Source organism: Myzus persicae, unplaced genomic scaffold (genome assembly GCF_001856785.1).
Source record: "Myzus persicae strain clone G006 unplaced genomic scaffold, MPER_G0061.0, whole genome shotgun sequence".
Lineage (NCBI taxonomy): Eukaryota > Metazoa > Arthropoda > Insecta > Hemiptera > Aphididae > Myzus > Myzus persicae.
This window is the reverse complement of record NW_019103889.1, coordinates 695,805-722,737: the sequence shown is the minus strand read 5'-3', so window position 1 is coordinate 722,737 and position 26,933 is coordinate 695,805. Positions and strand designations below refer to the sequence as shown.

General features: G+C 33.8%; 1 protein-coding gene across 4 annotated transcripts in view; it reads right to left on the bottom strand.

The window, feature by feature from the left end:
• Window positions 1–26,933, bottom strand: part of LOC111035929 (syntaxin-binding protein 5) — a 138,567-nt gene that overhangs the window by 23,674 nt on the left and 87,960 nt on the right. For 2 of the 4 annotated variants that reach the window (XM_022317760.1, XM_022317761.1), the window contains exons 6-13: window positions 26,470–26,677; window positions 25,149–25,212; window positions 24,735–24,889; window positions 22,149–22,443; window positions 20,240–20,486; window positions 16,365–16,603; window positions 13,498–13,690; window positions 9,369–10,215 (exon numbers count right to left, since the gene is read on the bottom strand). In XM_022317760.1, the coding sequence (XP_022173452.1) occupies window positions 9,369–10,215; window positions 13,498–13,690; window positions 16,365–16,603; window positions 20,240–20,486; window positions 22,149–22,443; window positions 24,735–24,889; window positions 25,149–25,212; window positions 26,470–26,677 (2,248 nt within the window). Of the gene's footprint in view, window positions 1–6,442; window positions 6,486–9,368; window positions 10,216–13,497; window positions 13,691–16,364; window positions 16,604–20,239; window positions 20,487–22,148; window positions 22,444–24,734; window positions 24,890–25,148; window positions 25,213–26,469; window positions 26,678–26,933 lie in introns of all 4 variants that reach the window. The other 2 variants (XM_022317763.1, XM_022317762.1) reach the window with 2 other exon arrangements.

Here is a 26,933-nt window from a genome sequence, read left to right as displayed (position 1 = left end):
TGACATCCTAATTATTTCAACAAATATTAAAATCGTAATACAATTTTACAAGTAAGAAGGTTTGTATAGATACAATATTACGAATATTGGCGATTTGAATGTAATCGTAATGTCGTTTTATAATATGTTTACGAACAGTGTTATTAAATTACGTTTGTTTGTAGTGATTGTATCAAAATACCTGTGTATACCAATCGTAATTATAGTAAAATCGCCGAAACCTCAAAAACGTGTCAAGTTGTAAACAAGCCTCAACATGTCTAACCTGGACGACGCGAAACGTTTTGGTATCGTGCAGTTAGGTATAAAGTAATAAATTACCAAACAAAGAAAAAAAATACATTTTATAATAACGTTTAAATCACTTGAATATTTTTTATCGGGAGCCACGAGATCGAAAGTGGTACCTATATACACTGCGACTACAGCAATATAATAATATAATATATACATAACTACATAAGGATTAAGGAAACGCGTTTTTTTTTATCTCTTGTCCTAATGCGTTTTGAGGGCGGACAGGACGGCCGACGCTGAAATGTATTTTTTTTAAGTTTTTCTCACTTGCCACGGCGTAAAAACGTCGGATTTATGTACGCTTTTAACGCGGGCGACGACGGTTTCGGAAAACGACGATTTTTTATGTTTCGTAATGGCCCGAGGAATCTTGTACGACGGACGCACAGCGCACTCCCTCCCCTCCCCTCGAAATCCACCCGGTCGGCTGTCTTGACATATATATATATAATACTTTATATACGATTGCCTATGGGAAAACGGTCGGGACGAGGCGCCTATGGCCCATATTATGTCCCGATGTATAGAATAATATAATAATACTTTTAAATAAAAATGATTTGCAGTCGTTACGCGCGATCTACTGAGGTCTCTTACGCTCGTTATATAGTCTCGACCTTTACAGCTGCGCGCAGGATTATTATATAGAAAACACAAAACCGCGAGACGGAAAAAGATTGTTTTCAACAATAATATTGTCAATTCAGCACTATAACGCGGCGGCGGGGAGGCGACACGACGGCGATAAGCTTCTATATATACCGTATAGGTACACAAGACCACGCAGGCGATATAATATAGGTAATGACAAAAAAAAAAACGCGACCAGCATAATATTTTCTTCTTCAAAGTATATTGAATTTAAACCGTGCTGCCGCACGATGATGATGATGTCCCGTCTATGTCCGTTATCGCGTACCCAGGGTGGAGCGCTTTGGACCGTGATTTCTTTAAGTTATATTGGTACCAGTGGTTTGGCAGGGGGTTTTAGGCGATTAACGTTTTTTCCCCTAATAAATGTATAATTTATATTATTTAAAAACTTAGATGCCCCCCCCCCCCCGTCATAATCTAGGCTACGCCACTGTACCTACACCTATACTATTGCACTATTGTTATTTATTTTTATATTCCGTACACAACGATTGAAACTGTGCATTAGTGTGCAGACGAATTTTCGAGATCAACAATATATAGCTAGTAGGTAAATACATTACGATTTTGTTTTTTTAATAGTGCGCCTTTGTGGTGGGTGAGGGGTGGTATGGTGGATACGGCATTTTGAATCTTGAAAACGTATATATTATAATATCTTACATATACGTAATGTCCGCCCGAAGTATTGTATTTCGGAATTTTTTATTGTACGTTTTATGGAATGGGTACCTTGGCATAAGACTACGCTGCAAACATTCGTTAGATATATTATTACTTTGTTATTATATGATTTATTTCGTGAGAACAGTTTTTTTTTTTTTGTTGCCGACGGTCTTTTCGGTCGATTTTCATTTGCGCGAACCAGCTGCAGTATACACCGCGAATTAAATTACCGAATACACTATACTTTGCGAAACGTTAAAAAATCGTTGTAAATAAAAAAACGAAATTAAATAGCTTGCTAACGTTTTCAAGGTTTTCGTTTATTTATTTATAATTCGCACACAACCGTTTTTCCTAAGAGAAATATCTCCGTTTGAATGCGAATAACCGCATGTATAATATTGCGACGGGGACATAATATGAAATTAAAATTATCGCTGTCTAAAATCCAAAATATCAAGTAAAACATTTTTTTTTTCAAAAACCGAACCAAAAAAATGAGACTTGTACGCATTTGTGCATATCACGCACTGTTTCACTTCATCCACCAAATGTGAAAACAAATAGTATACCAAGTATTATATACCTACGTCTCGTGTTACGGGTAAAAGCGAGAAATGAACGGCTGCAGCACACGTGGTAGTTCGTGATTTTATTTTTTATCGATCTTTTCGAAACGGTATGCGTGCTTGCGGAATCCACGAAAACTGTTATATTCCCTTGATAATTTATTCATTATAATATTTACTTATACGTCTGTTCTCGTTTTCGAACCGTTGCCCCGCTCGTCTGAATTTTGTATGTACCGAATATATAATAAATATAGTAAATATTATATGATATTATACAGGGAGCGCCGTGAACGGATTTCTGAACGAATGTGGGTGAGGTTGCACACATAATATTGTGTTAAGTATACGACACAGTTTTATACACTCTATTAATGCGAGGTGTCTCGATAGTTTTTCTGCTTTTTTCGAATAGTTTTTACCGCAAGTAACACAATATTTTTAACCCTTTAAACGATCGCGTGAAAAAGATAATAAAATATATTGTAACTGTAAATGATATCACGCAGCATAGATGACGATAATAATCTAAAACGAGAAATGAAATTTAAATTATGGTCAGACGAACCGAAAAATAGGTTAAGCCGTCGAAATGAAAATTTAAATCTAATTTCATGTTTAACTTATATGTTTTTACGATAACGCATTCGAAACATCGCTACGTGTATTATACTTCGACGATCAGATAATATGTTTTTTAAACGGTTTTGAATCAAAAACCAACTTTTTTTTGAAATTTAAGTTATTTTACCACACCGATGAGCTGATTGCTCCGGTACCTACTATACCTACATAGGTACTTTCAAAAATAAAAATCGTAAAATGCATAATATAAATCATAAAAAGTAATTTCGTCAACTTTATGCAATCCCAATGGCTTATTTCTGATTGAGGACCCTGGGGGTTATATCTTCTTAGATAATTTATTATATTCCTATGAACTTATAATGAAAAAAGAAAACTAAAATATTGATGATAAAAAGTTATTTTTTAAGAAGAATAGATTTTGGTGTTGTGTTTTAAAAATTATGATTTTTACCTAAAATGGTTTCCGAATTTGTGATTTTCGACTGAATTTTAATTTCATTGGTGAGGGTGGTTTTATTTGGGTGTCGGGTGTGATTAACTGTCTATTTGTTATATTTTATATATATTTCAAAATGTATAGGGGTTTTAAAATTATTTCTTATACTTGAAACCTCTCACCCATAAAACCCATAAAAAAAGTATGTAAAAATATCGTTAATTCCCGCCACTGTGAAGTTATATGTAATTTATAAAATTATATCGTAGACAAACAGACGTCGATTCACACCACACGATGTTTTATTATTTATTTATGAACGGTTATTGGAAAATATCACATGTAGGTATTTGTGCGCGTTCTGGAGGTACCTTGAATTGATGGTAAAAAGGTACAAAGGTAAACTTGCGTTTTTGCTGCGTTGGAATATATTTTATTTGTCATTTTGTGAATATCATTCTATGGTCCTGATTCGTTGAAATGCACGCTCGCGTTCAGAGCAACGTTAAAACTTTTCAGCGACCCACCAAAAACAACTAACCCGACAGCAATAATATATACATAATATCCATGTACAAATCGACTTACGGGGACGGAGTAGGTGTCTAGTCGTCGAAGCAACATACTTTAACGTCACAATAATACTATCATATTTTATTTACCGCGGCGCTCTCCGAGTGGTGAGATGTGTTTTCAAATGGGCATTAAAAATCCCGCACCGAACCTAATAACCAGTGCCGGACTGACGTCTTATATAATATTATTATTATGATGCATATACACCGAAAGCTCGCCGCCGCCGCCGCACTCGTCCGGGGTCGTTTTCGCCTACGCGCAACGATGATGAATATTTATATGCCGACCGTGCAGTGCGCGCGTGGTGTGTAATTTGATTTATGGGCCGCCGAAAAATATAAATTGCTATTTTCCTTTCGGTTTTTTAATTAGTTTTTTCCTCCCCGACTGCGCGTTCGACCTAACGCGGGCGTGTGATGGGCATTGCAGCAGACCCGACAACGCCGCATAACGTGTGCACTATATTGCCGTGTGCACATTACACGCAGTCGTATGATTACGATGGCCCACAGTGCGATTCTGCGTAAAGTATACAGCGCGATTCGAAAGTCTTCATCCGATTGCGAATGTTATCGGTGATAATATCTCCGCAACCCAACACGGTTTATTATAATACGGTTAATTGCGGGTAAACGACCTACATGACGTATATATACTTATATGGCAGGGGCGTATTTGGGATTTTGCTGTCCTAGCTGGGCGCACATTTTTTTCAATGCCCCGCTGTCCTCCTCCCCCGATTTTTTTCTGGCCTGACCCATAAAAAAAAACTTACAACGCGTATGTAAAATTTGCCCCCCCCCCCCCAAAAAAGTGCTGCCAGATACTCCACAGAAATACGGGCACCGTTGTGTAAAGATAATATCGAGTTTGTTTTCGTTCGGTTTATTGATTTTGTTTTTCGTCTCCGATAAACGTGCTGTATTTTTAGTGAGCGTTTTTATGCAACGATGAGCGAAAACCGTCATTCAACTGTCGAGGATGGATAAAAAAGTAACGTAAGTATATTTTGAATACCGACGAGCCACCGGCGGCTTGGATTTTTTTTTTTTTTGGGGGGGGGAGGGTATTTCATAGTTCATATAGAAAATATTATTTTATGACTTATCTATTAATGTCAATATCAATATAAAATTCTCGTTACCCATCCAACTGTTTAGAAGTTAGAATATTCTTTACTTCACCCTCATTTTCCTTTTTTTTTTTTCAATAATTGTATACTTTTTAAATCGAACGAAGTCTTAACAAATAGCTCTGTGTATATATAATAATACATTATAATACAATATTTAGGTAAAGATGAGATTTTTGAGACTTCGCTGGCGAGAGAATATCCTAAAAACCGCGTCGGGTGATTCGCGCTGGCATTTTTTCGTTTCCTGCGAAACGAATAATATAACCGTTTCGTATGTAATGGTACATAATATACAAAGACGGGCAAATACGTGTGCTCCGTAGGTATACATGTATAATAATATGGGCAAAGTAGGTATGTATGGAATACGCGAGTTTGGCGCTGAGTAAAAAAAAATGTAAATATTTGTCTACGTTCGGTTTGGCGTGTTCCGCGTGTGTTACAGAAGTTAGAATCGTGTTGTTTGACAAAAAGCTTATAAAAATAATATGTATAACAACGCACGGCCGTTCAAATCGTATATAAAATAATAAAGTGTACTATGTATAATGTATATATACGTTCGCCCGTTTATGTAGGAAGAAAAACGCACAAATACAGTACATTATAGTTGTTCTAAGTGAATTATTTAAGTATATAATATAGTATATAGCCGTAATATTATAGTACAGTAGTATATATACACGCGTTATATACATATGTATGTTTATATACTTATATGCGTAGATAATTTAAAATCATTCGTTTGCGCCACTTTCGTTTTTTTTTTTCAGATGACCCAAACCAATATAATATTTAAATGTACCTGCGCCATATAATGTAAGTGTATGCGTATACGTAATAAAAAAAAAACTTATATACTGTCATACCGAGCTAAAAAATATATTTATAATATATATACATATATATGTATAACCAAGCTAATATTATTATTATTGTATATTACGTTTCGTACATTTAGGAAAGTTTAGGCCAACTTATAATAATCGTTACGTTATGAGCTTAGGCAAATTTGAAAACCAGCTTAGATATATTATATAGTAATAACAACGGTTATATATAATATAGTACAGCACGTCGATACAGAATTTCTGAACTCAAGCGAATAATATTACAGCATGGGCTCGTGTGTGTTATGTTTTGTTATGACGTGCCAAATTGTGTTCATGGCTTTTTACGTTACACGTTAGGTACACGGACGGGTTTGGAGTGACATTCAGAAATTCGTGTACGTACACTATTATTGTATACATATATAAATAAATATATATTTACACTGTTGGCCAACCAACAAAATATTTAATATACTTTAAATAAAAAAAACTTTCCATAACCCATGCGATTGATAAAAAAAAATTGCCATTATTCGTACGCATCAACGACAATCATTTTTTACAATAAATTTTTGTTAGTGGTTAAACTTTGAGGAAATTTTTTTTTAGTGAACCAAACACAACAGAAAAAAAAGTATAAATAAATGAAAAATAATAAAACGACATGAGATTTTAAAGGTATATATACCAAGTCTATGGTCGGGGCAGCTCTCTCGCGTCTCATTAAATTCCTTGAAACATTTACAGAGCACAATAATGTTATTTACAATGAAAACTACTTATATAAATTAATGTATTTTTTCTTTATATATTTATATATAATATGAATATATATGTATATATACATATTATATATAAATATCAAAACGAATTTTTCAAAACAAACATGATTTGTTTTAGATAAGTAAATATATTATATATTTTACTATCTAACTAATTTTGAACACATCACACAGTAACATTTTAAATTTAAAAGAAAAGCAAACTGTTACCAATATATAAAATTTTTTTCTTCTAAAAAATTATAAAAAAAAAAAATATAGATTTATATATAATTATATCAAACATGTATGGTACTTCATAACAATCTATACCTGTACTAAAATGAAAAAAAAACACGAAATGAAATAAATAAAAACACCCACAAATCCGAGAAAATAAAACAAACACGTTATGTATATACACACATTCATGTAAATATTTCTGTTTTGCTGGATTAGATAAATGGGAAGTTTATCACTTTACACGATATGAAGCACATTTATGTTATATTTATAATATAATAATTAATAACGCTTTGTTAATCAAACATAGATACGTCAATGTCTGCTGTGGAAGCTGGATGGCATGTTGTCTGTTAAACTCAGGGTTGACGTTTATAAAGGCAATTTAAAAAAAAAACCAATAATAATAACAACAAATAAACAAATGTGATAAATACGAAATAATAATGAAAATATATGGTAAAAAATTTTTATCTCGTATTACTAATAAATAAGCACAACGTTTTAAATTAAACTATTGTATAGAAAAAAAAATTTCGCTAACGACTTCTACTTACACTTTAATTAACTTTATTAAAATTAAAATAAACAAAATAAGGAAGGAAACAATAATATTATGTTACTGAAAATTACATCGCAAGCCATCTGATAACGCTAATTTATTATATATAATATTATATAATTGATATATTATATTATGTATATACTGCAGGCCATTAATTTCAATTTAATTACAACAATGTATTATAATATGTATTTGTAAAAAAAAAAAACAACAAATTTTTAGAAAACATATACTATAATGTTATAAATTATGCAAAATAAAAATTCGGTACTACTGGGTTTCCAACTGACTCAAATTACGATGCTACCGTCTACCATCAAAATGTCATAATATATAAAATTAGGCACTATAATATATAATAATATTTAGGTAACTATTTTGTTATTAGGCGTATTGTATTTTAATAATCGCCACCCAAATGACGGACATAGTACATTGACGTAACGGATTTAAGATTGTCAATTATTAAAAATACATGGTTATGCGGTATGCTAAGTAACTCTACAGTTCTACACATACACTACACAAAGTCGGCTGTTTCCACTCGTGACGATGAGTTGGCAACAGCCTTTGTCGACAAAGAAAATTAATTATTCAGAAATGATTCGAAAATTAAATATAATATACATATATAAACCGTGTAAAAACCATACTCGAATCGTCACGTTATATTGTTGAACGGTAATAAGATTGTGACAAAACATATACGAACAAAATTTATCGAAATATATTAAAACTGATTACATCGTTCGCTTCAAATCATTCTCCTCTTACGCGCGACCTCCGTCGCAATAACCCAACTCGAGACAAGACAGTGTCGTATTTATTTTATATTCATACGGTACAATACTTTTGTCATTTCGTTCATTAGTGTGCACAGCTTTGTAATAATATATTATATTAATAAATTGTGTTAGTCAAATGATTGTACTGTTATTAAGTATAAATAGATGATTGTATAACTTATATTATAAAGATGATTCCGATTTATGGTGATGGTTTATGTATATACTTATTATAATATAATATATTAAAAAAAAAAAAAAAAAACATGCAGCACCCTAAAAAAATCCACCTGAGGGTCTGTGTATACAAATCAATATAATGAAACATGGACGATATATTGTGTACATATTAACTCGATATTATTTATTATGTTGACGTTATAATATAATATTGAATGAAATGTATAGATGAATCTTTATATTTGTATACATAAAAGCGAATTGTGTGTTTTATTTCGATTGAGATATGATGATGGTGTGTGTGGTTACAGTTGCGTATAGCGCGCGCCGGACAGTAGGTCATCTGAATTATGGACCTACGGACCTCGATGATGAACGTTTTTACCGCAACTGAGCTTGATATGACGACGACAATCGTCTCAATTTATTACGATGTAAACTCATCGGCGTTCGAAATAATTGATTTAAATATGTACGATGTTCGACAATCGTATGCAGTGTAGAATGTTGGCCAGCTGTAAGTGAGTATATACTTGAACAATAAGTTCCCAGCGATTTAACAGTCCAAATTAGCCTGATAGAGAGACGAGTGAGAGAGTGAGAAAGAGAGAGAAATAAACAGTAAACGAACTCTTCGGCTCTTTATTTGTACCTGTATGTATATAGGCGCAATTAGGGTTCAAATTCTGGGGGGGGGGGGCTACTGATATTACAGTCTATATCTAAATCAATGAGTGATATATTTTTTTTGGATGGGGGGTTACATCGTAGTCAGGGAGGCTAAGTCCTCCCTTAGTTGCCCCACTACCTAATTTTGAAAAGCTAGTTTATAACAAACTAATATTACGGTTACTCAGTTTTGGTTAAAAATCATTGATTTTCACGTCACGTCGATCATAATACAGATGCGCTAGAATCAGCGTCCAGACGACTGTCAACGGCAACGACAACAGAAACAACAACAACAGCATCAATATCAACTTCAATAATAACAACAACAACGACACCATACCAACATACAAATTATAATAATTATTATTATTACATGGGCGGTTGTTGGTTTCGTATATCAACACTTACTTAGTCGTTTAATGAGGTTGATGAACGCTTGGTTGTTCGACCGGTTATGTTTCTGGTCCCTTTGGCTGTATTTGATGTTGGGCACGGACAAGAGTCGGGCGTCCCGCGACGACCCCGCGGTCAGGTTGCCCTGCTTGTCCAGCGACGTCCGTTTCCGGTGCTCTTTGGTTGACCGCGGGGGTTTAATTGGCTTGCCGTCGCGGTCAAACAGCTTGAGCTCCGTGGGCCTGGTGGCCGCTGCTGAGGTGGACGACTGGTCGCGGGCCGCCGACTGCGTGCCACCGCCGTCCGGCCGCTGCTCTTGGCCATCGGTTTCGGTTATGATTTGAGGTAAACGGCCGGTGGTAGCGGTGGTCGTGGCCGTGGTGGTCGTCAACGTGGCGGTGGCAGTGGTGGTGGTAGTGGAGGCGGTGCCGACGCTTCCGGCTTCGTCGGTTTCCGGTTGTTCACCAGTGCCGTAGAACGTGGACGCCTTGTTCTTGGCGGGCGCCGCGTTGAACGTGTTCTTCAGTCTCAGATCGACGCGACTCAGTTGTTTCTTTAGGCCCCGCCACGAGTGACTGGTCCGGCGGCCGTTGCCCTTGACCGGCGCCGGGGTGGCCGGTTCCGAAGACGCGGACACCGTCGGCGGCGTCGGTTGCGGTGGAGGTTCACCCGGTTCCGCGGGTTCCCCGGTTTCCGGCGCTGCTGCCGGGATCAGGACGAGCGCCTCTTCCGCCCGCTCGGTCGCGTCGTCCATCCAATCCGGGTTGGCGGGGTTCGGCGACACCTGGGTCGAGTACACGCCCACCGGGCTCAGGGCCAGTTTGCTGAGTTCTTCGAGTTCCTCGGCTTCGTCTTCGAGGCCCTTCAAATGTGGAAAGTTTTCAACTTCGCCCGACTGATCGCGTTATTTATGGACGCGAATGATGGAAAACGACGTCGCGTGTACATTATAATATTATGTTACGTATGTCCCATAGTGCCTCATGCGGTTTACGCGGGTCGGGCGCGTTGGAGGGCGGACGGGTGGAGGTCGATCGATTAAACCACATCACCCTCCCCCGTCCGCCCTTGCACACTCGCCGCCCGACCCCCCCGGCCCGCACGCACACTCGCGACGCCCGAGTGCCCGACCAAACGTTCCTCATTTCGTTTTCGCGAGCACTTGGATTTGTCGGTCGAAAAAAAATTTAGAGTCTCGCAATCGCAAATCGTACCATCATGTTATATATTATTATGATTATTATTATTATTATTACTCTTAATATGTCATATCGTGTGGGTGTTAATAATATCGTGTCCACCTGCACATAAACGATTTCGTGAGTAGAAATAAGTGAAACACGACGGGATATTGCTGCAGGTATCAGCGGTTTTAATGGTCATCGAAAAGTTAAGAAAAACAAGCTTCAAGTGCCCGTGAGTTGCTCAAATTTGATTTGCAATTCCCATTAACCGCGAGTAGGTACGTTAAATACGCGGCGGCGTACATAATATAAATCGTAAACATATTTTATTGGCCATTTTACGCCGAAACTCGAAATCGTATGTGGGTAGTTAACGATTTTAAAGGCGTCTTTATGATTATCAGTTTAAATAACACACATGCCCGGAATGGTTACAAGATTTAATTACTGGTCGATTAAATGCTTACTAATTTTAACTCAAAACGTTTTTATAGCCGAATATATTGAAGTGTACAGTTTCGATTAAGTAATATTACGAAGCCGCCTACGTTATAAATTATATTTAAACCAACTCATCACAAAGCATTGAAGAGATCGAAAAATTTGAGCTCGGATAATCTTCAAAGACGGCGAAAATTTGGACGATATCAATGCCATTTGTGAAATAATTTTTCTCGAGTTTGAGGTTTCCCTTCGACTGATTTTCTTTATTTATTCACTTTTATTGTTATAATGCCATCGAGCTTAAATATTGAAAATGTGTAAAATCATACGTACACACTACGCATTGTAAGTATATACTCTTAACTATTCATTGCATATATAGTGATATTTTTATTTTTAAATAAAAACGGATCATAATAGGTGAAGAACGCAAAACTTTCGAGTTGAATATTGTCAATCAATACAATGCGTTTTGCATCGTATAGAAACCATTCAATAAATGCATATTATTATTCTATTGGTAAAAACAAAATATGATTTTTTAAAGATGTTTTTTTTTTAAATCTGTCCAACGCAAGACTCAGAAAATAACTTTATTTGTATTTGCTATTTTATTTTTTAATTAATTCGCAGAATCTGACGAATAAAAGTGGATACTAAATGAGCATAATTTTGAGAAAATGTGTCACATAAAATTTAGTTAAAAAGTTTGAATAATTAATGTAGTTTTTACACTGAAAGACAGATGAAAAAATATTGGTGGTTACAAAACTTTTAATATTAATTCAAGCCAACGGACTCGTACAAAAAATTATTTCTGACATAAAACTCTGGAAAACATTACGTTTAAGGATTCGTGAAGTATAAAGAAGTTTTTTTTCCATATTATAATATATATTATTATAAACGATTTTTTTTATAATCACAGAGATTAAAACTTGGATAGAGCAGTTCGCACTACAAGTGAGTGAAGTTTGGAAATGTTAAAGTAGTTTTTAACATGAAAAATGAAACATAAATGGAAATGCGTTAATACAAATATTTTATTTTTACTGTGCATATTATCGGGTTAAATGATGAGCCATTTTAATATATTATTATACTATTATAGTATAAGAAATGGACGAATATATTCTGTATTATTGGTGGGAAAATTCATTATTTTTGTCTATCACATATAAAATATATGCTATGATGAGCTAAGAGCTTCGCGTCTTTTAGATTTTGCTGTAATTTCCATGCAGTATTCTTATAATGTTTTTTTTCGCAGTAATCTCTATTGTGCGGCTGTCACTTCTCAAGCAGATTATACCGAAACCCACGAGAAGAAACTTCCTACTTGTTTTCCAGAAGCGGTGACTTTGTATTAAAACAAAATCGAATTAATCACAACTTGTTAGACGATAATGTTCTTATCGATATTCTTAACTCGTCTCGCATTACACTGTAACCGCCCTTGTGCAAAATTAATTTTATGTAAAAATAAATAGTTCTATGCGGATAATCGAAAATGTTCAATCATGATTGACAGTTTTGACGTTAATGATGATGGATTAAGCAAAAACAAAATAATAATAATAAAAAAAAAAATTAAAAAAAGACTGTGTGTTGTGTTCATCATTATTATTATTATTATTATTATTATTATTATTATAAATCTACGATAATGTCCTACCTGTCAGTATACAGGGCGCAGGGTCACCGTATACAAATTGTATAAATTATGCAAAAACCGCGCATACTTCGAAAAGATAAAAATGATGTTTTTATACGACAAGATATTTTTTTTTGAGAATAATTTTATTTATATTGATAACAACAGTTGTTCTTCACGACTATATAATATAGTTTACGCATGTTGACGGCTCGCCGCGCGTAGGCATACGTATTGTTATTATTGTCATTATTATTGTCATCATCATCATAATTATTGCGTATTACATATTTTAACATACGCGTCAGTGTGAAATATTTTTTGTCGACACATGCAGGTGCGCCTCGGGTTCACCCTGTATACCTATATATATGTATATATGTATATAGAGAACCTCGAACGCTCGGGACTATGATATTATTATGCATCTCGGAAACTATTTATTATATGGTAATAATATTGTAATATAATAAATCATGTAAATGTATATGTGTTTATAATAGGCGTTTAAGTACAGTGCGGCATCATCGCGTTGGGAAATTATTATTATAATGATGTTCGCCCGTCGGAAAATTACGTCAAAGCCGGCGGACCTAAAAACCTAGTGGGCAAAATGTGTTGTACATAAAATGTATAAAGTTGTATTATAATAGAGGCACATATACTGTAGCATTATGGTGGAGAGACGTCTGATGTTTTCGTCGAGACGGAATTGCGTTCGAATCGAATTGTCCTGGGTAAATATTATCTATAATTATTATTATTCGTTTTCTTCGGTACAGTGCGCTTTTTTATTATTATTATATTTTTCGTTGTTGTTTGTGCACGACGGAAAAATTGAATCGAAGCAAAAATATATTACCTGATCGATACTGGGGGACCGGCACCGTTCGCCGTCGCTGGTCTCGCTCAAGGCGGTTGTTCGTTTCGGCGACCTGGGAGCCCTTTGGTACGGGTCCGCACTGCCGTACATGTCGGCAGTGCTGATGTTTAGGAGAACACATTTTTGTATAAAGTCTACTATCACAATACCGTTGTCCAGACCGTAGGCGAGCCTGCAAAAATGCAATGACACAAAATTATAATACATGTTATTATATAGATAGGTATAATATACATAATGGTACTTTTGTGGTTAACCAAAAGGCGATATCAAAAGATATACAAGGAATTTTTTGATTGCGATTTTTTCAAACGTCTAAGAACATATTAATATTATTTTACATTCCTCCGATATTTAGTAATATTTATTTTTAAAAATTTTAAATTCCTACAATATTTCGTAAGATAATGCACCTAGTTATGTGGGATTAAAGAATCACCATAATATTATGTAGAATCAAATCATATCACGTCAAAAACAGGTAATTATAACATTTTCATGAATACATATTAATATTATGATATATCATTGTAGTCAAGTAAACTAACCCACATTTTTTCTTTACGGGTGCCGGATACGGTTTTTTTTTTGCACAAAAACATGTCTTACAAGAAAAAAACTTACGTCGGATTTTGTATTTTCCTTTTTTTTTATTTAAAAAACTTTCTTTGCCTTGCAATCGCCTTGCAAGTTGGATAGAAGCCCGATTTTCAAAATTATAATTATGGAAGCTAAAATATGTATTTGAATAATGCAGAATATATTTTTTTTTTCAAAGAATTTTTCAAGCATTATTTAAAGTAAAATAAAAATTTGGACTTGATCCGACCTACAAAAAGTGTTCATCTTTCAGATAAAAAAATAAAAACCCGACATAACATATCAATGAGGCGTGAGAGTTTTTTCTGTGAAATTCTTTTTGTTAATATAATACACCTACAGGAACTCCATGTAAATAGGTATCGGACTGTAGATAAGTGGAAAAGTATTATAATAATTAGTGTATCAACTGAAATATAAAATATAATTTTCAAATTTTTACAGAATTGTGGAACATTTGAGAAACTGACTTCAATACCCTTAAATGTACACACATTTTGAGTTTTGCAATTTTGAAGTAACTTATAAGAACCATATTTGCAATAATTATTTAGAACTTTATACTATTTGAGGAATGTAAAACAAACTTCTTTTTTTTTTCAAACGAGAATTAAATTTTTTGAGCATAAATTATTATTTATTAAGCACTAATTAAAAATAAACAGATGATTTTTTTGAAAATGTTGATTGATCAAAATTATTATATTACCGTTTAGGAAACTATGATAATTCTTAAAAACTCGAGAAAGTAATGGCTTAGTTGACTTTTGACAAACGTTTTCGTAGTTTATTAGGAAATGTTATCGTTGCGTGATATTTATTGCGAACACTGACACAGACTCGAGCGTTCTGTAAAAGTCCATGTACCGGCTGAATGTTAAATGTTAAATGTGACCCAATATCTTACCATAATATATATATTATGTGGATTATACTATGTGGATTACCGATAATCGAAATATGAAATTTGCTTCTTGCAAGTACTAAAAAATAATATAATTTCCCTCCCATATTAGGATTTTCATTGTTTTCTAGGAGTTAACATTATTTTTTGAATGTTAACATTTCTGTTATTACAATATATACAAATCATAAAATGTTGGTAAATGAATATCAGTTGCTTAAGTTTTCAAATCACCCTAACCGCCATATTTTCCATACCTATTTATTATCATGGGTTCGTAGAAAACTCAAAACCTGTATCGAATTTCACATCAACATTTAATAAAAAAAATCATCTGCTTCATAAATTTCAATAAAAAAAGGTTGGTTCTCAAACCAAAAAAGAGTTTGTATCATCACAGGCCACACCTTATGGCTTATGTGGTATATAAAATCTGAGTATTTGAAAATATGGTCTTTTGTACATATTTAAAAGTTCCGAAAATCAGAATTTGAACTAATCCATTATTGAAGAGAAAAATGGGGGTTAGCATACTTCGTGAATCACCCCGTATATAACGTCTGCAGTTGCAGTGGTGCACACAAAATGTCCAGGGTATGGGTTATAGGGCGTATAAAGCTCTCGAGATTATTCACTCTACGACCCTATCCCGCCCAGCGATAATATAAATCCAATGCGATTTATCGTATCTGCAGCGTATATTTACCACTAATATAAAGCAGACTTATAATTACATCAGGGCCTTTACAAACTATAATATTATTTGACCTAAATGTCAAAACGCCCAACCTCCGATCATTTTAATAGGTGTCAGCCGGAAGACGCGATCATATTATTTTCCCCGCGTTGTGCATCACTGGTTAACGGGGCGTCACCCTTTTCGGCCAAAAAAGATAATCCCTTCTAGGCCGGAAAAATGTTCGTGGAAATTTACATCAAACGTTTTTTTTTATAAATCGCTGAACTCTAAGCGTATCCACAAAATAAATGACCACGACTTGTGTTTCACAGAAAAAAAAAAATCATACACATTCTCAGTAATAATATTGATCTACGGTTGACCACTGGCCGAAACCGGACCGCGGTATGGGTCAACTGCATCACATAAAATATGTTATATTTTGCCGGTTTACCGAAAAAGTCTTATCCTCGGTGCGTCAAGCGTGCAGATAGAAATACCATAATAATATTATGTGAGGGGTGCTGACAGTGACGCGCGAAGGATTTAATTTTGAAAGCGGGGTGGGGGGAGAGGGATTATAGAAATCAACTAGTGTAGTATAACTAATAGTTGACAATTCTGCACACATAGGTACAACGCAATATGGGTATAGGTACTCACAGTCCGTACGATGAATTAATCGTGAGCGCGGTGATCTGACCGGGTGGTTCGCCGTTGGCGGAAGGCGTCACGCACGCCAGACACGCCTGGAAGCCGGGCGGTTTCTTCTGGGGCCCTGTCCGGACCTTGACCAGAGCTGTGCTTTCGTCGGACGCGCCCGCCGGTTTCGATGGCGCTTCTTCGGGCGAGCTTTCCGCTGCCTCGTCCAAGCTCTCCGAATATATCGGTATCTCGAGCGTCTGCAAAACACGGCGACAACGACGATATTATTATATGCGACTGCAGTGGTTAACCGCAACGGAGGAGGAGAAAGCCTTATTGTCTTGTCCGAAGAGAAGGTACTTAAAAATATTATGGGAAAAATATTATAGTTACATATTGGTTTAAAGCGAGATCCGCTTTAGGATGGGACAATTTGAAACCGGACGAGCCCCGAAAGATATCCACCGAAGGCACCGGCAGGGGGGGGGGATGACCGCGGCCCATGCCCCCCGCTATTTTAATTGATATTAAATGTTCTAAACACTTGGAAAAAAAAATTGTATTTGCTGTATTATCAGAGACTTTTGACTTGGGGCAGCTATTGCGACTGCCGCTCAGCAGTCCACGCTTTCGGGACTCCGCAATAGTATTTTTCGTCTAAAATATTAAATCTGCAGACGGATTACGGACGCGAGTTTTGTAGTTATTTGTTATGCACGACACAAAATCATGACGGTTAATGTTGGCGTATCGCGTAACTCGCTTAATACATAAAATTATCATCCTCGTAACCCGGATTTGCATATATATTTTATGTTTTAATGGAACTGACTCGCGACGTGTTTCGAGCACACACGATATACTAATTCCGGGACTTTTTATGGCGTTTTCGGAGTTATTGATTTTGTTTTTAAACATTTTTTTTTTCATTTCTCTTGTGATTAAAAAATATAAAAATAAAATTGAAACGTGATCTAGTTATAAATATTAAAATTAATATTTTTGTATTATTACATCACGTAATGGCACTCTATTTTTCTCATTCGAGTCAGACACAATATAAAATCAACCTGCGGGTTCTGCGACAAGACAGAATAGTATCGATATAGTCTAAACTCTAAAATCTAAATGATCGCTTCGCTACGCTGTCAGGCTACTTTTAAATTACACACATATTGTTTGTGTAATATGTTACATAATTTCGAGATAATTTGGTAACAAATGCATTTATCGTTGGACGATTATTTGTTGGTTTTTTATGCAGGGCATTCTGATAATACAGACTCTAATTATGGTTTATGTTCTGTTTACGTGCTGAAATGTCACGGTTTTACATATTATTGTGATTATTATTCACATCGCGGACTATGATATTACAGAGATCAATACAATACTCCAATTGATGAAATCGGCATGCTATAGTCGACCGATGAACTGTGTGCGGGTCGTACGTTATTATTTATTACCTACACGTATTATTATAATAGTTGAGGGGAAAAAGTCAACGTTTGTTTGGGCTATATTAATATTTTATTTATCTCCCGTGGGTCTGAGATAAAATTGCGTACGTTAAAATCGAATTGAATTTATTAAAATGAAAAATATTTGATGTTATTTTCACGGTTGTTGGTAATATTTTTCTTCTTTAAATTCAAGAAAAATTGACATGAAAATAAAGTAAATTCAGTAATAACGTTGTATATATTATAACGGTTAAGAATTGAAATCCATAAGCAAATAATGATATTAAAATTATACCTTCCTACCTACCTACCTACCAATACTATAGGTATTACATACGAATTTATAAGCTGCCGCAAATTGCATTAGTAACATCGCAAATAAACTTAAATGGCAAGACAATGTTAAAACAATAGGTTCTAATAAACAACTTTTATATTTTATGAACTGAACATTGTATGTACAATGTACGTATATTGAGTTATATCGTTATGCGTTACATTTGATAAAAACATTTCAGTGAGAAAATATCTATTTTTAATTGGTTATTGAATTGAATATTGTCATTATATAACAACAATGTGTAGAAAGGAAGATCATTATTATATAATAATTTATTTGAATAAGGACTGTTTTGTTATATAATAGGAACTATAGTGTCTATTATATTATCACTTTGGAAAAAATAAATTCTTATAAATATATTTTTAAGCTAGCTGACATTTACGTTCTCACTGTCCTTCCTTTGACAATTTGAAAGAAATACCATTTATTTATATTGAAAAAATTGATTTCTCATAATAATGTAATTTAGCCGAACGCATTAGTATGACTCATAATATATAATATAATAATACTATAAAATAAACGAATTTCATAATCTAAAACTTTGAAAATAAACTTACCCTAATACATTTTTTTTAAAAACATACCTATTCTAAAACTTATTTTTTAGTCTATAATTATTTTATAACTTTAATTTGAAAGTGCAGTGTAGTTGAAAATCAATATTATTACCAACAAATTAATTTTGTTTTAAAATTACTTTAGGTACCTAGTCCAACGATGGTATATTTTAATGTATTATTTTATGTCTACAAAAAAAAAGAAGATAAAAAGATTGTTTTTATTATTGAAACAATGCAAGTATTTTTTTTCATTATTAAAAAATATACATAATTTATTTAAATTAGTGTTTACTGATACAAAATGCATATATGTAGTAATTGTTTACCCTGTTCTAAAATAAATATAGTACCTGTGTCATTAAATAATGTAAAGGTATCATCCTATTGTTAACATTTAATTTTAATTTTAATTAAAATTACCTAATTCTGTACAATTATGAAATAACATTTAAATAAAAGATGAGTAGCACCTACAATATATTTTACTCGAATAGTTACTTTTTTGTTCTTTTCGTGTTTGTAAATACATTAAATGTTAAATCTTAACTAGTATAATACTAGTTTTCTGATAAAAATTGATAAAATACAGATAATTTTTTTTTTAACATAATATAATTTTCTAGTATTAAGATCACTTTATGGTGGTATTTTAATCAAGAATGTTTACCAAGAAACCTTGAAATTCAGGTCGGCCTGTGCAAATACGATTGTATACCAAATAATATAATATTACGCACACACCAGAATCACTTAAAATGGTCAACCACGCTCACAAAAAGGATCAATTTGAACTATTTTAAGAGTCAAAGAACAAAACATGTTTTAGTAATGCGTAGATACTGAATGCGTTTATAAATCATTATATTCTTGACGCTTTTTGAGGTTATATACTAAACGATATCTCTACCATATACAATAACGAGTATATAAACAATGCACTACATAACGGAGTTATTGCACTTAAATCTGATATATAGCTTTATACAAATATTCGGTTCAGGTCTTTCCTTATTTGCATTTAGTATATATCCTCTACCCTATTAGCTCTGTATACACTGTACATATTCTTCAAGCAAATATAATATATAATGTACACTCGAGACTACAGTCTATGTTTGGTTCCGTGTTTAGCTGTTGATCCGCAATGTCGTGCAGTATTTACGACTTATACATTTAGATATAGTACGCATATATATAGGTGATTAAAAAAGACTTAATACCTTTGTACGAGCGCACATAAGAACGGTTTCACGATAATACGCACGATTCATACTTAAATAAAAAAAAAAAAAAAACGTTTTCAGTAGTTACCTATACAACAATATTATTATTTTATAACCATATTATTATAACTATCTTATGTACCCCGTGATGTGTAATAAGAGGCAAAGGGATACCGTACGTATATAAAGCCGGATTTCCACTGTACCGTGTCGTGTACAGCGGACTATGTGTTTGTACCTATTTAACTATAATTGTACAGGATGTTTGTGTTATTATACGATGTTGATGTTATAATATTACCGTGGTTTCGAACGTGGACTCGAGTTTGCGGAATTTGAATAGCACGACGTACGACGAGATGCCGGCAACGGCTAATTTCCTGCTCTCCGGACAGAACGACAACAGTTGCACGGAAAATTGATCTTCGTCACCGCCTTCCGGTGATTTTGACCTGGCCTTTTCGAACACCTTGGCAGTTTTCAGTTTATACAGCACTTGCAGACTGCCGGCACTCGCGTCCCAAAACCGAACGCTACCGTCCGTGTGCCTGTAAAGGTCGCACGAAGCATATGTAATTATATTAGCTGCGGCATAGGTATAGTGGTATACGTAATAATATGTTATGCTAAAAACTCTAATATAATGTGCATAATTATTGGGAAATTATGATTTTATACATTCTAGTACCTAGCGACGATAGTAATATATTTTATGCCTATATGTGGATGCGACGTATAAAGTTATTTCGGTTACAATAAATGTTGGACATTTATTAATCAGAACACCTTTAAATTCAATAAGCAAACGGCCCGAAAGCCATTAAAAAAAAGTCACATTCACCAGCACTCGGCAGAATAATAATTTAAAATTTATTTTAATTTGTCAATCTATTCCTCTCACGAATACAGTCATGAACTGTTGAACTTTCTACGCAAACTTTTCTAAACACGATATTATTATTATGAAGTCCTATAAAGTAATTTAAAATTTCGTGAATTCTGCTCTTTTCATTTAATACGGTCCACTTACTACAACATTTTTTTTCACGACGTTGAACAAACCTTTTTATTAGATATTCTTTAAGTTTTTTGGGTAATCGGATAAGCTCTGCATTTTGTTATTCTATAGCTCTAAAATAATCACAACAGTAGTTGAAATAACCACGTATATAATCGGATTATTGGACCGTTTATTTGTGATGGAAAAAAAATCGAGAGATATCGAGGGTCACAATATATTTATTTGCTTTGTAATACCAAAGGATAAATAACATTGTATTTAATAAATAAATAATTAATGTATTATGATCATATTATAATTTATAATGTTAAATCGTACCTCCTAGACTTTCAAATTATTGCCACTCTGTATTAATTAATACATGATATACCTATTACCTAGTAATATCATTGGTGTCAATGTCAAATCTACATACAACGATAATAATTAAAATTTAAGTTATTACACAGTATATACTTCGGCACAATATGACGAAACGACGTAACTACAACGGCTTTTCAATCTCATAATATTATATATACGTTCTTTATTATGATATAACGTGAATCGCCATAATATTGGCTCTCTTCGATTTTTTTTATACCCCTTTAAAATACGAACGGTTTCTCTGAGCTCTTTTAATTTCTTTGGAGTTTAGGAAGACAACAATAAGTTAGACTTTGTTGTATCGTTTTTTATATACTTATATAAAATCGATTAAATTAATTAATTTCTTTTTTGTCGAACGTTATTTGAGTACGGTCGGTATATACATTTAATACTTACACAAAAGTACAAAATGTTATTTTTAAAGACTAATGGTACGTATACACTATAACAAACTTACAGCACCGTCGTCGTGCGAATTACACAAATATAATGTAGGTATAGTTACGGGGGTGGATTTGAATTGTCAAAACAAACCGGTAGATGCATAATATATGTGATTAGGCCTCCCCCGCCACAATGGTGTGGGGGCAGTTGGAACAGAAGTACAAGGACCCGACTTTTAAAGGAGGTATTTGAAATTAATTTGCAATATTCGAAATTTTGATTGGAATACTTATTGAACGTGATGGGACACTCGTGTCGCTTATATTGGATTGCATTTTATTAGGTTAACGTTTAGTACGAGAGCCCAAAGTTTGATGTGGGTGGCCTGAATGTGATATACTAATACTCTATTCTTATTTATTCTTGGACTACTCACCCGGTGAGAATGATCTCGTTGTAGCTGCAGGAAGTCGGGCTCCACTCACCGCCAGCAATGGGCCACTTGTTCTCGCTGTAGCCGGTCCGCTTGGATGCGGACCTCGAACCGACCGAATAGAATGCTGGTATCAAGTCTGACGGGCAGTCGGCGATGTAATGGACGCACGACACGGGTGACTCATGAATGTCCATCGGGTGTGGGTTCTCAAAACACGGGTACCCCGAGCTGAGCAGGTCGATCAGCACCAGGTCGTTTTGCATGAGCACCGCTACGGCGTACGGCTCTTGGACGTCTGAAGTGATGGAACCGAGAAATAATTAACCATTATTAAGTGATACAGCTCTAAGGCGGTTTAGTTACACGACGACCGTGTTGCGATGATATGATCTAAGGTGATGATGATGACCACGGAGACGCGGGAAACGGCCACCCTTCGAATGCAATAAGGGACATATTTTATTATAATCGAGAAGGATTTCCGTCAGCGGCGTACGGTTTGGTTGATCGATAGAGGTTAGGATATATATTATATACCTATCACGCTTATTTATAAATGACTGTTTACCAGAACGTAGTCAAATCTAATCTAACCCAGAACCCTTCTTGTTGGACTTTATTGTAGATTAAAAAATATCATTAAATTGTAATTTGTAATTAATTTACATGCTACTTTTTCAATTTGGTCATTATAGTTTTTGCTCATTACTAATAATCAAAGTCAACTACACATGAGATAGTAAAATAGTCAACTTCAAATCTTATAAACAATAAAGACTTGCTTGTACCAGATTGAACCTGCTACAATATAATTTGAATTTTAGTTAATTATTTGATCAACTTATTGCAACGAGTATTATTTTAATAATGATTCATCGTTTTTAAATATTATGATTTTGTATGTATTGTAATAGGTTTTTACATATTTTCTGCAAATGTCAAATAAGTCTCGTCCCTTCTCAATAAATACCAAGAAGTTTAACCATACGTTAAAAACCAACGAGATGCGTATTGAACGTATCAATTAAATATTGAACGTATTCCACGAGGAATTCTGCGAAAACAGAAAATAGAGTGGCGTTAAAAAAAATTACGTCATCGGGGTGAACACATATGTAATACTTATGTAATGATTGAATTATATAAATCAAGTGCAGTGTCATAGTCGTCAGATGATTTTAACCGCTATTTTCTCTTTTTAAAGAATATTTCATTGATATTTTAAACATACAAAAAAAAATATATATATTTACTATAATATGTTATATATTTAAATATAACAGTAGGTACTAATGTTTACGATTCTGTCGCGTGGAAACCGGATTACAGACAACAGTGTTTAAAATGTAAATCCTCTGACTATACACGCGACAACAAAGGGTAGTTTGCCAGTCGTCTATTGTCGTAGGCTGAGTGAGTCTTCATATCCATAGATTTTTTTTTTTATTTAATACTTGTCAGTATAGTCCTCATATAGCTTTGTTATATTATTATGTTTGCGATCATAATACTAAACTATTACAAAATCATTATTAGTTGATTAAATAAATATACTCAATACATTATTATACATTGTATGGTCCAAACGGGGAAGAGGAGGTCAGACTATACCCATGCCCACTGCTTTTGCTAACGATCCTTCCAGTTAACCCAAGTGCTTTCTTTGTAAAATTTCAAAATGTTAAAGTCTAACAAAGTAATTTTTTTTAAATAAATCATTATTTTTTTGTTACTGATCGTTTTAATTAATTCCTCAAAGATTGAACATCTATCTATACTAAGGCTGTAACATTCTTCTAGGAAAACACGCAGTGCTTTATATCCATTTAAAGAAAGCCGTCGGAAATATAGCTCTATACGTTGATAACTGAGCACTATTGATGGTATTCGCCGATATAGAAATACTTTTTGCTTCTGGAAGTTGGCGTTGGCGATAAAAAAACAACAACCAAAATAATAACGTCCCGACCACTGCTGTGACGATAACTCAGAACTGGGAAACTGTGCGTGGATTTCAAGCGACAATTCGAGACACAATTAGGTCTGAAAACCAATTATAATAGCTGTGCGAGCAAGCACGTGTGGCATTTATACACGTGCTACGCGCCTTATCTCGAACACCGGTAAACATATTATATTAACGTCGCTAGAGAGACGGTCAGATAACCGTGGAAGATAATTTGATATATTATGTATAATGCATATTTCATTTTTCAAAGCTAACCCGACCGATAATTTCGTTAACCAATTTATCGGAAAGTCTTGTATAGGATGCAGTGTAATTAATAATCGTCGCAGTGGGCACAGGCGCAGGTATCTATATACATATTTATTACTGTATAGGCCACGAGGGGATAGATGAATTAAAATTAGTAAAATACAAATTCGTATTTAATTATGGTTATTATATTATCGTTAAGTACGAACTTATAATAACGCAGTGTATATAACTCTGCTCAAGGGCCCAATCGAACGCCACTATCTACCCTGTGCCGACCCCTAAATAACACGCCTCTGACATGCACACGTCGGCCAAAGAAACGTCTAATTTTATTACACTTATTACATAAATATATAGGTACTGACCGCTGTTGTAAGGACTTTCGCACAGCGTAACGAAGTCGACGATGTTGTGGTCCATTTCGAGAACGGTAGTCGTTTTCCCGTGCATGATCGTTATGCTGGGCACGCGGCCAGCAGTATCGGCGGTCAACCCTCCGGAAAATATCAAATACGATTCGCTGGCAATGACACATAACGGAAAATAGTGAGAACAGTATGATTTAAAAGCACAAGGGGTAGCGTTAAAAAAAAATATTACATTATTTATAAAGTATACACATATATAAAGTATCAATAGAAAAGTAAATTATAGCACATCAGCAAAAAATTCCAATAATAATAATAATAATAACAGTAGGTACCGCCGTTATGATGATTAACGATAGTTGAGTTATATTACTGATTATGAAATATTATTTTTAATTATTGGACATTTACCCGGATTTCGATGATTTCCACTCCACTTTTTGGATAGGCTTGCATGATTCCGTTTTGTTTTTTGCTAAAACAAACAAAAATCAAATACATATATATTAATAAATTAAACAAGAAGATTGTAGATGTTTCATTTTTTCAAACATGTTGGTTTTTTGTGGTTGGGGATGAGGGAGGGGGTGGTTTCATTTAATCTAGGGAAAAAAATATTAATTTAGGTTGACGGCTTAAGTTTAAGGTCCATTTCAAGTTCTTAATTATACAGGTTAAAGCGGTCATTAACTTTATTTTTAAATGGCAAGTAAATAAAAATAATTATAATTATCATTATCATTATCAAAATATGTTTGCTGACCGTAAAACCTAAAAAAGAATCCAACGGCTACATAAAAAAGTTAATTATAAATTGAATCGTTACGAACAAACTTTTGAAAATAGAATCTCTACATAAAATAATTTTGTTTAAATATTTTACCATAAAACAACATAATTTCAAAATTAAAACGTAAGAAAATGCTGCATAGTTAGACGTTATAGTGATTCTACAAATTATTTCTCAAAGAAACATAATCCAACATTCTTTGTTCTAGTTATTCAAATAATATACAGTGATACATTTATTAGTGTTCAATAAGTAATAATAAAATAATTGAAGCTCGTCGAAATTTATTTTAATAAGTACCTACCTACCTACCTAAGAATAAAAATGAGAAAACAATGTTATCAGATCATTATAGTTTTACTTTCGTATTATTTTTATACGAATATATGAAAATAATGTACTTATGTGGAAACAAACAAAATATTTTTTGAATCACAAAAAAATACATCTTAGTAGTTATTTTAAATGCATATATTAATGTAATGGAATATATAATTAAATAATATAATAGCATTTAAGTTTTAATTACCTACAATTATTTGACATTAATTACATTACCTACGGAATTTTTTATTTGGTAATAACACATATTTGTTTAATACACAATATGAAAATATACAAAATGCAAAAGATATATACTTAAATGAATATTATGAGAATGTTATCATGATTTTGGAAATTCTGTAAAAAAAATCAAGAACTTAATGATTTGTAGTCCGTTTATTAAAGAAACTCAAATGATCTTAAATATATTTTTATGAAAACATACAAATTAATAGCCTTGTTTGAAATAGGTAATGCAAATATTCCGTAAACTAATTATTGGCTGGATGCCTGCAGCTATAAACTGTATTATTGATTCCGGATGAAAGCGATTGAGAAATATCAACTAAGTTACAACTAATCAAATTGTCATTACTTATTAGCATAATAAATATTCACCGTGAGGATAAATTATATTTGCTGGTTTTGAAGACGGCTTGACATTCCACGTGGTTAGACTGCCATCATTGTGACTGCACGTGAACTGCTTTCCTTCAAAATGCCAATCTATAGACTTGAGCGAGTCGCCCCATTGCCAGCGACATTCGGGTTTCTTTGTCTTCAGGTCCCACAACACCATTAGACCAGTCTCGAAGCCAATGAGCAGCTGACAAATAGTTTTTAACAGGTTTATTAATTTATATTATTTTATTAGGGAATAATATATTTACGTAATTGGACTTTATTATTAGGGCTCTACAACGACCTTTAAAATCTAGACACCAAACGTGTTAGTTTACTAAAGTCAGTCTCTTTTACATAACAATGTAATTTTTAACGAGCAATATCAATTAATTTAACTCAACATTTTTTTTTTTTTATTACATTTTTTGTATTGGCACAAATATGGGGGATGAGGCTTG